The sequence below is a fragment of the Eptatretus burgeri genome, chromosome 15 (assembly GCF_056783735.1).
Source record: "Eptatretus burgeri isolate ZD-2024b chromosome 15, Ebu_testis_v1, whole genome shotgun sequence".
Taxonomy (NCBI): Eukaryota; Metazoa; Chordata; class Myxini; order Myxiniformes; family Myxinidae; genus Eptatretus; species Eptatretus burgeri.
Window position 1 is genome coordinate 50,294,634 of NC_140975.1, and position 15,096 is coordinate 50,309,729.

Consider the following 15,096-nt stretch of genomic DNA (forward strand, 5'->3'; position numbering starts at 1 on the left):
ATACACTGGAGTGGCAAAGGAACAAAAAGATAAATGTGCTTGAGTGGCCCAATCAGCCCAAACCTAAATCCAATCGAATATCTGTGGCATACCTTGAAGATTGCTGTCCATCAACACTCCCCACACAACTTGACTGAGCTTAAACAGTTTTTATTTTTTTTGTATGCACTATCGAGCCTCGTGGGAGAGATACCACACAGAATCGCACAGGGTGAGCAGGGAAGGAAAAACAGTAGGGAACAGAGACATGAGATCTGTGGAAAGGAGAGGGTTGGGGCAGGGTACACAGGGTAAACAAGACGGACACTACAGGGACTTTCAGGTCCTTACATGATGGGGACTTTCAGGAAGGAAAGCACGGAATTTGAAGGAGGTGGGTTTGGGATGGATTAGCGGGGGTAGCAAAGGTCATCATTTTGGATGGGGGAAGATATGAGATGGTGGAGAACAGCTGTTTTGAAGAGAGTGTGGGAGTTTGTTCCAAATGTTGGAAAAATAAGAATGAAAGAGTGAAGGTGAGAAGTAATTCTTGATTTTGGTAGCTTTACCAGAAGGGGGTTGCTGGCGGACCTTGAGCACCCTGCAGAAATATGGGGGGGGGGCATATCTCAGACAGAGCAAGGGGGACGAGGCCGGAGAGGAGATGGTAGAAGACAGAAAGACAACCGACCTGCCTACGGTGAGAGAGTGAGAAACCAAAGACTCAACCTCACCGTGGGCGATACCAATGATCCTAAATGCCTTGGTTTCCACAGCGTGAAGCCGAGAAAGGTGAGAGGCATGAGCACCAGCCCATATAAGAGAGCAGTACTCCATCAGGCTTTTGTTCAGAAGAATTAGCAAATATTGCCCAATCAAGGTGTGTAATGTTGGTCGAGACCTATCACAACACTCACAGCTGTAATTGCTGTCAAAAGGTGCTTCCGCTAAGTGTTAACTGGGGGGGGAGGGTGGGGTGGCACTTATCCAACCAAGATTGTGTGTGTGTGTGTGTGTGTGCGCGTGCGCGCGTGCGTGCGTGCGTGCGTGCGTGCATGTGCGCGCGCGCGCTCGTCCCTCTGGTTTTGTTCCCTATGCACGGCCACATATTTGAAGTTGTAAAGTACAAATTCAACTTAGTGTGGTGTGGGTAACAATAGGTTATGTGGCTGCTGCCTTATGCAGGGGTGTGGGGGGGCATAAATTATGGAGGTAAATGTGTACTATGTCGCACCACCACCGAATGGTGGCAGAGGGTGTGACAATTTCCTTTTTTACCTTGGCAATGCTGAGGTTAAATCACTTTTCACATGGGTAAATTTGTGCTCCTCCATTTCTTCCCCCTCCAAAATAAATAAAACGGAGGGCCTGTCAAAGCCTGCCATCGTCTGTGAGATTTCTCACGGGAAGAGATATTGGGACGAATATGGGGGGGGGGGGTGGGAGAGCAGGCTTGAAGAGGGATGGTGGGGAGGGGTGAAAGCATTCTCTGCACTTATAAATCTCTCTCGCTCTCGCTCTCGCTCTTGCTCTCCCTCTCTCTTTCCCTCTCTCTCTTTCCCTCTCTCTTTCCCTCTCTTTCCCTCTCTCTTTCCCTCTCTCTTTCTCTCTCTCTTTCCCTCTCTCTTTCCCTCTCTCTATCCCTCTCTCTTTCCCTTTCTCTTTCCCTCTCTCTTTCCCTCTCTCTTTCACTCTCTCTTTCCATCCCTCTGTCCTTCCCTCTTTCCCTCCCTCTTTCCCTCCCTCTTTCCCTCCCTCTTTCCCTCCCTCTTTCCCTCCCTCTTTCCCTCCCTCTTTCCCTCCCTCTTTCCCTCCCTCTTTCCCTCCCTCTTTCCCTCCCTCTTTCCCTCCCTCTTTCCCTCCCTCTTTCCCTCCCTCTTAACCTCCCTCTTAACCTCCCTCTTAACCTCCCTCTTAACCTCCCTCTTTCCCTCCCTCTTTCCCTCCCTCTTTCCCTCCCTCTCTCTCTCTCTCTCTCTCTCTCTCTCTCTCTCTCTCTCTCTCTCTCTCTCTCTCTCTCTCTCTCTCTCTCTCTCTTTCTTTCTTTCTTTCTTTCTTTCTTTCTTTCCCTCTTTCTCTCTCTTTCTTTCCCTCTTTCTCTCTCTTGCTTTCCCTCTTTCTCTCTTTCTCTCTCTCTCTCTCTCTCTCTCTCTCTCTCTCTCTCTCTCTCTCTCTCTCTCTCTCTCTCTCTCTCTCTCTCTCTCTCTCTCTCTCTCTCTCTCTCTCTTTCTCTTTCTCTTTCTCTTTCTCTTTCTCTTTCTCTTTCTCTCTCTTTCTTTCCCTCTTTCTCTCTCTTTCTTTCCCTCTTTCTCTCTTGCTTTCCCTCTTTCTCTCTTTCTTTCCCTCTTTCTCTCTCTTTCTTTGCCTCTCTCTTTCTTTCTCTCTCTGTCTCTCTGTCTCTCTGTCTCTCTGTCTCTCTGTCTCTCTGTCTCTCTCCAAACTGTTTTCTTCTTTCATTACCACCATGTATCTCAGTGGCAAAATGGAAATTGCATTCTTTTTTATAATCTCCATCGTATTAGTCTCGGTCACGTTTTCCTTTCAGACCATGTCATTGAGTGGAAAATCAATTCATTAGAGGGTAAGGGGGCACTTCATTTGTATTTCACTGATCATCATTGGCATCTCTCTGAGCATCTTTCTCCATGTCTAAAGTCATCGACTTTACTGACCCTCTGTAACCCCCCCCCCCCCAAAATCTGTACAATAATAAATTTGGCTTCATCACCCTGCATGTACAATTATTTTAAAAGCAAGACTATTTCTGGGAGTTTTAAAAGGCAAAATGAAAAGCTCTGTTTCTTTCTTCCATCGCAATGTCTTTTCATGTATTGCTTCTATCAGACGCTTACACCTGTATTCCTTTTATTTTTATTTTTGCTTTGGTTTGGTATATTTAGGCAAGTTTGTGTATGTAACGTGTTTTTTTTTTTGGGGGGGGGGTGGGGGGTTCTGATACTGAAGTTAAATTTGAGAAGAAGCCAAGAAGTTGAGCTCTTTTTTTTTTTCTTCCATCACCATGTCTTTTCACCAAGGTGCCTTGGCGAAGAATGAGGTTTCAAATGGCAATCAGAACGCAATTACATGTGCAGTTCGTTATCCTTTAAAGTAAAACTGACATGGTAAAGAACACAATGCTATCTGAAATGTACATTTTCATTTTTTTGAAAGCCAAGATGTGGAGAAATGTAATTGCACTGAAAAATGAAAAAAATAAAAACGTACATGAAGATTTAAATCTCTGTTATACAGACACAAACTTGCTTTTGAATAGCGTACTGTCTGATGTTTCTATCAAACGCACGTACACCAGTAATGACTTATTCGGTGCAATACACTGAACCATGTACCAATGGAACTGGCTTTTTTTTCTTTTCTTTTTTCCATTTGTTCAGTGATTCGAACTGTCAACGAGAATCATCCGATTTATAATAGAAAGTAATTTTTAAGAGAGGTCAGGGAAGGCTTGCTCTGGCAGGTGTATCACGATCAATGTGACACAGATCAGAATATGGTTTCCATAAAGATCGGCAATTCTTTAACTGGAGACTCTGTGGGCGTGCAATTTATCGTGGTTTGCGTGCTATATAATCGCCAATTGTACAATTATAATCCTCGACGTTGGAATCCTGATTGTTGGTTGGTAAAGTCAAGTAGAGCAGCACTTACATGCAAACGATCCACTACAAAGTGCTCAGAGCAAATTACTGAAAATGGTGACCTTTTAAAATCCTCCTGGATTCCCTGTTTGAAACACGCTCACCAATTATGCAATGCTCCAAGTTTGGGGAATTTATGCAAGAAGAATGCGATGAGGTTGTCACAGCTTTTCATAATCGTTTGCTCATTTAATTGAGTCATACTCCTTGGGGGGGGGGACGGGGGGGGGCGAGGAGTTAAACGAGCATTGTCGATGCCTGTAAAGCATCGAGACCTGTAGCGAGCTGTTTGCAAATGTGAGCACAGTAAACTGAGGCATTGTTCGAATTGTGAATCTATGAAACAATTGTCTCCATCCGTGATTTTGTTTAATGAATTTGGATATCAAAGACTATGTTTGTGGGATAACTCCAAGGAAGAACACTCACCTTTTAGCTCTCTAGCCTGGGTTCAAATCTCGACCCATCTTTGAAATGTCACTCTGGTGTTTCACTGGCAGGGGGTGAATAGTCTGTGCAAAGGCCGACTCTTAATCCAGCATTGGTCACTGGGAACATTAAAGATGCCGTGGTGTCTTTCACAAAGAGGAGGTGATTGTCTGCCGACACCTGGGGCCAAATTCCAAACTCCTGCCCTATGCTGCATTCCCAGAAATCATTGAACCAGCAGCCAATTGCTAAACTAATGATTTAGTACCCATGAGAACTGTAACTGTAATTGTTGTCTCTGAAAGTAACAAAGCATTGCAATTATGTTTCCAAAGGTGTGTACTTGGCTTTGCTGTGCTGATCATTCTTGGCAAACCACCACCCCTTCTCCTCCCCCCTCTGTTTTTCCTTGTCCCCATCTCCATGTGCTGTGTATGGATGTGCCATGCTGCTCTGTCGTCGTCCAGTTTGTAGGGTCTACCAAGAGAATGCCACCTAATGGTCTTTCACAAGCTCCATTTGACTCGCGTGCAATGAAACCTGGTGCTTGATCATTTTGGGATGGTCATTGAGAACCAGCTGTATTACTCGTTCTGTTCTCCCCCCCCCCCCACCCCTTTTTTGTCCTCGTAATTGCCTTTTTCTCTCTTGTTTAACCGCTGTTGCTGTCAAAAGGAAGGAAAATGCTTTTTGGGTGCAAAGCATCCTGGGAGTTGTTTTGTTGCAATTGCTGTGGGGTCTTGATGCTTGAAATATTTCCAGTTCTCAATTAATTAATTAATTACTTGTATTTGTAGTGGAAGGATAAAAAAAAGCAGTTCTGTTTCAAAAGTATATCTACATCAGTCGGTGTGAAATGGATTGTGATGGATGTGTCGCTTTATCTCACTGCATCTGCTTTGTCTCGTGGCTCACGAAGAACGGGTGAAACCGGTGAAGTTGTTCAACAGTCAAAAATGTGCATCCGATAAGGATCAACGCAAGACTAGGTGTGTTCTGCTTAATTGTTCTGGCTTCATTCAAAGCCATGTGTGTAATCGCTCTGTACTTGATGACTTATTTTACTGTCTTGATGCCCATCTGTCTGCTCTTTAGCATTTTTCTTTCTTTCTTTCTTTCTTTCTTTCTTTCTTTCTTTCTTTCTTTCTGCATTCGGATCATTGCGAGGTTCAAAAAAAATACCTGCTCATTTTTCAAACATGCACTGTCATTTGTATGCTTTTTGCCTCTCCAGTCAATTGTCCTTAAACCTACTGAACTCATTCTATCACCAAGGCCTCTCTTCATGGAGCCCAGCAGAAATTAATTGGGCCTCTGGGCTTTATTGCAATCTTCTTCTTCTTATTCATTCTGCTATTCAGAAACCTTTGGGACTACTTTGTCACAATTTGAGCACTTTCTCAACCCTCACAGATCCTTTCCACCCCACTCGTGCCCATACCCTCCCAATTCCCTTTGTTCCCTTGTCCTTACCTCCCCTTTCCCTTCGTTATTTTAATTTTTTTTAGCCTATTCTGCTCTTCTTTGGCCTCTTTTGCTCCTCTCCTGTTGTTCCTGCTGATCAATGATGGTTTGTAAGAACATTTTGTGCATTAGATTGGGCACGGAGCTAATTTGTGGGCATCGCCGTCTCTATCGCTTTGTCCTGTGCGGTTGAGACTGCAATGAGCGATGCCGTTTCTTGTGCACTTTGGCAGCGGTTTGTGGACAGCCCCGAATGAAAAACCTTAAACGGCAAAGGGGGGCAATGGAGAGCAGAAAGGAAAAGCTTCCGCTGTATCCACATGAGCTGCGGTGTAATTTGCTCACGAGACAGGCTTTATTGCATCTTTATTAAATCCTTTTATGCCTGCTGCGCACGAACCTTGCAGCAGCGCAGCTAATTTTGGGTAATGGCATGTGTTTTTGGCAAAACTAGTACCGCCCGCTTGGCAATTTTAATGCTAACCAAGTCTATCTTCTGTCTCCCTCTCCCTCTGCTTCCCTTGCAGCGAACTCTTCACTTCTCGGAGGCGGCGGAGGTAATGTCCACTCGTGTTCCCGACACCTGCACGGTGATGCGCGATTTCCGGGTGCCTCGAGGTGCACAAATGCCGTCGCGCTACAGGGCGGCCGGGAAGCGCTCTGCGACCGCTGCACGTGCTTTGCTCCGTGCTCGCAGAGTGCTTATTGCATTTGAGCGTTATTGGTGTGTGCTGTAATAATGAGGCAAAAGAACGCATGAAGCCTCCCCTTTTCACTGAAATCTGAGCGCCGGCCTGTTTTTAATCTGACCACGGTCGCGGTAATTGTGGGGTTGCCAGAGGGTGCAAAATCACTTTTTTCATGTTTTGGCGACATCAGAATACTCTGTAATGACTTTTGACGATAGCCTCCCAATATAACAGTCATATCATATCAACTTCAAAAGTCAACAGTTGTACACCTCCACTGTGTAGCCTTTGGAAGGCTGCCAAGACTCCAAATCTCTGCCTGGGTATTTGACTCGGCTTTCCTTCAAGAATTCCGCTCCGAGCGGGTTAGAGTATGTGGTGCGTTTGGAGATTTGGGTTCGTATACAGGGTTTGCCATTGCTTTCGGTTCCTGGTACCCGTGACTGCAGATCACAACGCAGGTGTCAAATTCAGAGCCTTGAATTTGTTTTGCTCTTTTACATTAATTTTGTTTATGCTTCCACAGCCGAAAACCGGAGCTATTATATTTTCTAGTTGTCCATCCATCACGTGCATGCATGTGTCAGTCCATTTACATATATATATATATATATATATATATATATATATATATATATATATATATATATATATATATATATATATATATATATATATATATATATATTGTTGCCAATTCGCGCCCGCCGGTGTGCGATCGGCCGCTCGACTCGAATGGCGGCCGCCTCGCCCATCGGAACGGACAATTCAGTCGTGACCCTCTCGGAACAACGCCGGGAGCTAGTCACAGGTGGGGGTTTAACCTCACCATGATCGTGCCAATTGCCCACCCACGCAGGATAGGGTTGCTCGCCAAATTCGACCTCCCTAAGTACCTGCGCGAGTGGTCGACCGGGCGATCGTACCACGCCACAGGCCGACTCCGGACACGAATCACTTAAGCGGTCCGTTCCATGCTACAGTGATAACCGAGCGGTGTTATTGTCGGCCTTGATGGTTCCGATTAATTACCGGGCGTTTTAAACCCACGACGAACCCCTTACGTGATGCAAGATGGAAATTCAAACAAAGGAAAGGACGCAGCGAAACGGGGATCAAGTTCACACAATGCACATTTATTTCACACAGAAGGCACGTATATACAGCAAAAGAAAAATGCACATAAGAAGCAAAGAAAGAGTTAAAACCGAATACGTGTACACACGGCAACACTTAAACAATACTACTTTAACGGAGACAGGCGCCACCCACAGTCATTTATACAAACCCAAAGGAAAAGCAAAGTGGTGACTTCCCTGTGGGCCGTCGAGTCCCTCTCCCACATCCGTCGGCGTGGTCGCACCTGGCCCCGACTCCTCTCGCGGTCGGCGAACCCTCTCCGGCACTCCTCGCTCAGATGTGTGGGTCCACCACACAACCGACGCTGTCGCGTCTGCCGTCCGTGCCTCCGTGGATAGGTCACCCGCCAAACCGCGAGCGCAGGACCAACACGACAGGAACTCGAAGACTAGGGCCAAGACGAGAAGAGACTCAAGACTCTCGGACGACAAAAAGCTCTCGCGACAAAAGACCACCACTGCAGACGAGTGAAGAGGGAGAGGGAGAGAGACAGAGACAGAGACAGAGAGCGCGCGCGCCCCCCGCCCGTGTCCGTCCTTTATAGCGCGGGGCTCCGTCCTTCGCTTCGCCCCGTTTTCGGCTCCACCCTCCTTCGAGAAGGTTCTCAAAAAGGGGCGTTCTCTCACCCCGACCGCCTCACGCGGTTCATCCACCAATCGGCGGCGAACCGCCCTTCCCCCTTCCCTCACGCCAAGCGCGGGGAAGAATGGCGGGAAAAGCCCACGAGCATCGTTGGTGGTTTTTGTTTGTTTGAAATATGAAAAAAATGGCTAACTCAAAGCATCGCAGCCCGGATGGATCACATAAATTCCCTCTATACAACTGCTTTGGGGCTAACTACACAAGTACTTACAGAGATATCTCACCTGAGGGCCCTTGATGGTGTAATGCGAATTTACACAGCTGTAACACCATATATATATATATATATATATATATATATATATATATATATATATATATATATATATATATATATATATATATATATATATATATATATATATATATATATATATATCCATGATAACTTGTGAATCACTGAAGGGAGTTCAACCAAAGTTTGCACAAGTATGGACTGTAATACAAATATTAACTGCTTGGGCTCAGAAGGTCAACTGTCTGTCCCCGAAGGTGATGTGCCTTTTAATTGAATATCTTTGTTACCTCAACTTGTGAACCACTGACGGGAATTCAACCAAACTTGGCACAAGTATGGGCAGGAATAGAATGATGAAGTTATTTAATTTTGGGTTCGACAAGTCAAAAGTCATGTGCCATTTAAAAAATCATTTTGTAATTCCCTCATTTAGGTCAGCAGCCAGTGAAAAAGCCTCCCTGTTCAAAAGTCCCTCTCTCCCTCTCTCCCTCTCTTGCCCTGGTGCTATCTCTTTCTCTGGTGCTATCTCTTGCCCTGGTGCTGTCTCTATCTCATGCTTGCCACTGGTGGTGTCCAAGATATTCAAGGTTGTATTTCTGGTCGATCTGGTGGGTTTCATTTGTTTATTACCTCCATTCCTGTATACACGTTTACATGCCTGGTGTTGGTTTAATGGTTAGGCTGGTGGGCTTGGGATCCTAGGATCCTGAGTTCAAATCCCACTTGGCTGTTGAATTAATACCAGGTGAGGTTGACTCTGCCTGTCATCCTGAGGTCGGCAAAATGAGTGCCAGCTTGCTGGTATCCTGTGTCAGAGTAGCGACCCTTCTAGGATTGTCCAATAGCCCAGGAGAATGCTTAGGCAGCACCAACGCTCTGTACAGAGTATGATCCCAATGGATGGATGGATTATCTCCACCAGCGGAGGTGGATGGAGGTTGTGTTTTCACTCCTGTCTGTCTCTGTCTGTGTTTTTCTGTCTGTCTGTGAGCAGGACATCTCAAAAAGTTGTGGACGGATTCAGACGAAGCTTGGTGGACATGTTGGGTGTGTGACCAGGATGAAATGATTTGATTTCGGTGAAGGTTTGGATCCGATAATTTTTTAAGTGATTCTTCACCATTCAGAGATGGTGCCAAAAACATACATGCATGCGATATCTTGCATAGCATGATATTTCCAAATTTATGGATGGATTATGACAAAACTATGTGGATGAGTTGGGTAGGTGACAACAAGCCGATTAGATTTTGGTTAAGGTTCAGATGCAGATCCGGTGAGATGCGAGATGTAAACTGTTCGGCCTGGCTGAGGTTTGCGCTCTACCGAGTGCCGTTCTAGTTTTATTTGGTTTGTTTGGGTAGAAACGGAGTGGTGGGGGTTGTTGACAGAAGCAATATGCGGTAAAATTTTCTCGACACGCAAAATTACTGTGTTGTGCTTGCCTTGTTTGTAACCGTTGGATGAGGCAGGTTTGGTGAGAAGAGGCTTGCTTACAACTTGTACGTATCACTGGGGAAATGACGCATTTTGAAGACTCCAGAAAATGTGCTAATCTTCGACTGAGCCCTTTGCCATGCTTTTTAGGTTAGCAATATTGCAGAACGGTGAAGATGATGATTTCTCATTGCATTAAATAAAGACCAAATGCCAAAGAATGTAGACTTTTTTTGTGTTTGGCTTTTGATGATGCGGTAAGAGCTATTACATTGATGTTTAATCAGACATCGGACGTGTGTGGGCGTAGAGTGAGAGCGCTGTGGCTTGCATAATGCATACCGCTTCCCCGTGCCCAATTTGCATCAGTCGTGCATCCCTGTGACCAGGTATGCACTGTTAATTAGCTGTGCTACCAATTGATTTTTGTGTGGTTTTTTTGTTTGTTTGTTTGTTTTTAACACTTTCAAGTCTATGGGAGAGCTTATAATAACGCAACTATATGTAATGGTATGAAAAAGAACAAGGTGATCTTGCTTGAATAAAAATAAAATCCTTTGAAGCCCATTGAGACCTCGGAAACGTAAACCAGGATCTGCTTCGTGGCATAGGTCATGCGTGCACACATTTCGTGATAAAATACACAACGTGGAGCGGGCCTTCTGATCTTTACCGTTTGAATCTCACGTACAATTATATCGTTTTCGGCCTGTGTTCTTATTGCCCCACGACGAATGCAGGGAGTGACTGCCTGCAATATGACATTCACACCCGTCGTGCGTTCGTTTGTGGCGGACAGGTTTTAATAATTCGGCATGTTCGCATATTAGAACAACAGATGACCTCTCCGAAGACACCACAAAGCTGGCAGGCAACTGACTCTAATCGTCGTCGTTACGCTGATTATTGCAATGATGACGAATGAGACATGAATGCTGTCATTTCTTTAAACGTCGGCCAAGCTACACTTGCATAACCAATGACACCTCACTTCCTGCAAGCTGAACTAGCAGGAAAGGTCATGGTACCACCTACATTTGATAGTTGTATCCATACATCTTTCAAAAGCACATCAAATCGTACCATAAGGATTCTTTGCCACACATTTTAAACAGATGTTGACAAGAAATTCCTTTCCAAGGGAGGAAAAGCAAGAGGTGGCAGGATGGTTTTGCTGCGATGTTTGCTTTTGGACTCGGATGGTGGGTTCAAAAGGCGAGCCTGATCCAACCACTCTTTGTAAGCAGTGAAGCAGACCACCCAGCTGCTGGACCCCAGCATGTTGCCTCATTTCTCATGCGGGTTTTCCTTGCTTCTCCTCCATTCTTTCCCCGACTACTTATTGTGAAGCGGAACAAAAAGGGACCACAAGCATTGTTGAAAAGACAACCAATTTGGAAACTACAATTGTATATCATTTGATGTACATCCATGAGTGCTGTCTTCACTCGTGGCTCGCGAGCAGTCAATAATAGGATATTCCATACACACGGCTTTGATAAATATTATTGCAGCTTGTGCAAGCAGGCTTGACACCGGACAGCGAAATCCAACCCAAGCTTATTTTAAGCTGTAGCTTCTCATAATCGTGCACTGTCGTATCTGTGCTTCCATTAACCCTTGCCTCGAGCTCTAGCCCCCAACAACTTTTGTCAACAAAATAAATAGTTTTGTTCTCCCTCATCTTCTATAATTGCCCCTCCAGCCATGTCGACACTTCTTGGTGCACTCAGCTGACCTCCTAAGTGGAATGCCTGCACTGCTTGATGGTCATGTGCCATTTAAAAATGACCTGTGCCGACTTCACCGAAACAATACTTCTCATGGGATTTTTATTTAATTACTTTTTTTGCCGAGTCCAGCAGGCGGCATTGCATGATGACACTGCTAAGGTTTAAATGAAATGCAGGAAGCATAATGTACTGTATTTTTATATTTTTGAGTGTGGGCTTGGTGCTGCATAGTGGTTCAACTGCATGGTGGCCTGTTCAACCTCCAAAAAACCAGAACCCTCTTGGTCCTTCTTCATTTTTAAAATACTAAAGCACCCCCCCCCCCCCCGAACTCAGCTTACTTTCCACTCTATTGGATATGTGCTTGGCCATATCTTAAACCTTTTCAATTTAAATTTTGCTATATTTATGGCTTTCACCCCTGGTTAGTATTCCAGGCGAGCAGTTCCTGTATAATTTTAAATTGGAAAGCTTTATTGAGTGGACGAAAAACATAGAATTGAGACATAGCTTAAATGAGCTCAACAAGTTGATGCTTCTCTCCCCTCCCACCCCACCTCCTTGCTCCTCTCCCCCCCACCTCCTTGCTCCTCTCTTCCCCCACCTCCTTGCCCCTCTCTCCCCCACCTCCTTGCCCCTCTCTCCCCTGCCTTCTTGCCCCTCTCTCCCCCTGCCTTCTTGCCCCTCTCTCCCCCTGCCTCCTTGCCCCTCTCTCCCCTGCCTTCTTGCCCCTCTCTCCCCCTGCCTTCTTGCCCCTCTCTCCCCCATCCTCCTTGCCCCTCCCTCCCCCATCCTCCTTGCCCCTCCCTCCCTCCCCACCCCGCCTCCTTTCCTCACCCCACCTCCTTGTCCCACCCCGCATCCTTATTCTCCCCGCCTCCTTGCCCCTCTCCGACTTCTAATTTATTGTTCCTCCCTCCTCTCGCCCCCGCCACATTGTTCACCCACCCTCCTCCACATCCTCCCAAAATGTGTACTCGCCCCTCCCCCCGACACTTCACCCAAAATATATGCGCGGCCCAATACACCCCTAAATGTGTGGACATACTCCCTACGCCCCCACTCAAATTGTGCACTCCCCCTCCCCCATGTGCTAACACCCCTCCCAAGATGTGTGATCATCCATCTGCTCCCCAAAATCCAAGTTCTTCCACCTATGCCTGCCCCCCATCATTTGGTCTCATTCCTATAATGCCCCCCATCATTTGGTCTCATCCTTCTGTGTGGCCCCTCGTCATATGGTCTTGTCCCCCTCCCTACCCCCACCCCTCCATAATTTTGTGTCGTCCCATTACATGTCTCCCATCATTTTATTTGGTCCCCATACATGCCTTCCTTCATTTTGTCTCATCCCCCTACGTAACTCTCATCATTTTATCTCATCCCCTTATGAGCTCCCTCCATCATTTGGTCTCGTTCCTTTATGTGCCCAACCAGGCCAGTTAAACCCTATAAGTTTGGTCTCGTCCCTCTTTGAGCTCCCCCCCCATCATTTGGTCTCATTCGCATATGCCCCCCCCACCCCACCCATAGTTCAATTTTGTCCCTGATGTGCTCCTCATAATTTGAGTTGTTCCCTTATGCTCCACACCAAACAATTTGAGCTCCCCACCCCTCCCCCACACAGACCACCATGGTTTGAGATTTTAATTGTGATTACATTTTTTATTTTATCGCTCTAATTTGACACATTCTTGCACTTGATTCCAAATGTTATAGTTTGGAGGGGGGTTTTGTTCTGGAGTTGTTCCACTGTGTTTATCTTCACACTGAAATGTGTGTGTGCGTGTGCGTGCGCGTGTGCGTGCGCGTGTGCGTGCGCGTGCGCGTGCGCGTGCGTGTGTGTGTGTGTGTGTGTGTGTGTGTGTGTGTGTGTGTGTGTGTGTGTGTGTGTGTGTGTGTGTGTGTGTGTGTGTGTGTGTGTGTGTGTGTGTGTGTGTTCACTATTGCAGTCATTCGTACATGTAATTAGCATTGCAAACAAAATGTCTGCTCCTTTTCATCGATTGACTTTATTTGCTTGTTATTATTTGCGCTAATTCTGCCGTTACCTGATTTGTGTAATCCTGTTGTTTTTCCTCAAACCATTTGTTTGCCATCGGTTATTTTTTTTTCTTGAGTCTCCAGTAGTTGTCCTCATGCACACTGTGACACGCTGCTTTCAAAGGCCTCATTTCTATCCTGGACAGCTGCGCAGCCTCAAATTGCCAGTTCATCATTGCGTGCACAATTATCATACCGTCTTTCACCACACAGCCTTCCAGCTCCAAACTGCCTTCCACCACGTGTTAACCATTGTTCACAAAATGATGCTTTCTTTCAACTTCCGCCAACTTCCTCGATAGTGTCGCAACGAGGCCCTAAATGTTTCTGCAGTTAGACTCTACTTATATCGGTCTGACGTGAAGGTAATCTGCTCCCTCTTTCACAAGTCGATGAACAATATTATTAGCTATTCCGATGTGTTGCATCAATAGGTCTACTAGCATTAACTTGGTTGGAAATGGTTGGAGCAACTAATACCACAGTCGACTTTCCAGTTATTGCGGCTATCTCTTTTGATGCACAATGACCACCTGGTTCAGTTGCCGCCTCGAAGAAAGCTGCGCTGATTCGGGGTCACTCTATGGTCCAGTAGTTATTTCCTCACCTGGCCACAGCGGTGTGCACCTGCTATAGAAGATGTTTTTTTGTTTGTTTTGTGTTTTTTTCCCCCCTTAACTCAACAAACTTAAAGACTTAGTCTTGGCTCTGTTTTGTGAAACTTTGTATAGTTCTCGTTTCAGGTTATTGTAATTGCAGGTTATGTTTTCACCCCTGTCTTTCTGGCTGTTTGTGACTTGCGAAAATCGAAGATGTTTCAAATATATTTGAGGTCACGTGCGTTATTCTGTCTGTCTATATGTCAGTCACCTGTCGGTCACAATTTTTAAACCGATATTCACAAAACTTCACCAAATGCTGATGTTGGTCATATGCAAGAAGTCTTGATTTTGAAGTCAAAAAGGTCAAGGTCACATACATCTTCAATTTTCAACTGATGTGTGTCTGTCTGTCTGTCTGTCTGTCTGTCTGTCTATCTGTCTCTGTCATATATATATATATATATATATATATATATATATATATATATATATATATATATATATATATATATATATACATACATATGTTGCGAATTCGCGCCCGCCGGCGTGCGAACGGCCACGTAACTCGAATCGTGGCACGTCGCCCACTGGATGGACAATTCTGTCGTGACCCTCTCGGAACAACGCCGGGAGCTAGTCACAGGTGGGCCTTTCGACCTCACCACAATCGTACCAATCGGCCACCCGCGTAGGGTAGGGTTGTTCGCCAAACTTGACCTACCTAAGTACCCACGCGGATGGTTAACCGGGCGATCGTACCTCGCCACATGTCGACTCCGGACACGAGCCGCTTGGGCGGCCCGTTCCTTACAATCGGGATAACCGAGCGGTGTTATCGTCGACCTGGACGGTTCAGATTAATTACCGGGATGTTGAATCCACTACGAACCCCTTACATGATGCAAGATGGAGATTCAAATGGAGAAAAGACGAAGCGAAACGGACACAGTTCAACATGCAAGCATTTTATTCACGTGACACATGGAAAGCACGTACATACAGCCATACAGAATACACAAAAAGCAAAGGCAACAAGAA

The 15,096-nt window shown here is 45.6% G+C and overlaps 1 protein-coding gene across 2 annotated transcripts in view; it reads left to right on the plus strand.

The window, feature by feature from the left end:
* The window catches only part of MACROD1 (mono-ADP ribosylhydrolase 1), a 162,644-nt gene that overhangs the window by 88,374 nt on the left and 59,174 nt on the right, over positions 1–15,096 (plus strand). The window contains exon 4 of one of the 2 annotated variants that reach the window (XM_085858570.1): positions 6,059–6,088. The exons of the other annotated variant lie outside the window; for it this stretch is intronic. Coding sequence (XP_085714696.1) covers positions 6,059–6,088 — 30 coding nt within the window. The remainder of the gene's footprint in view (positions 1–6,058; positions 6,089–15,096) is intronic. 2 annotated transcript variants of the gene reach the window in all.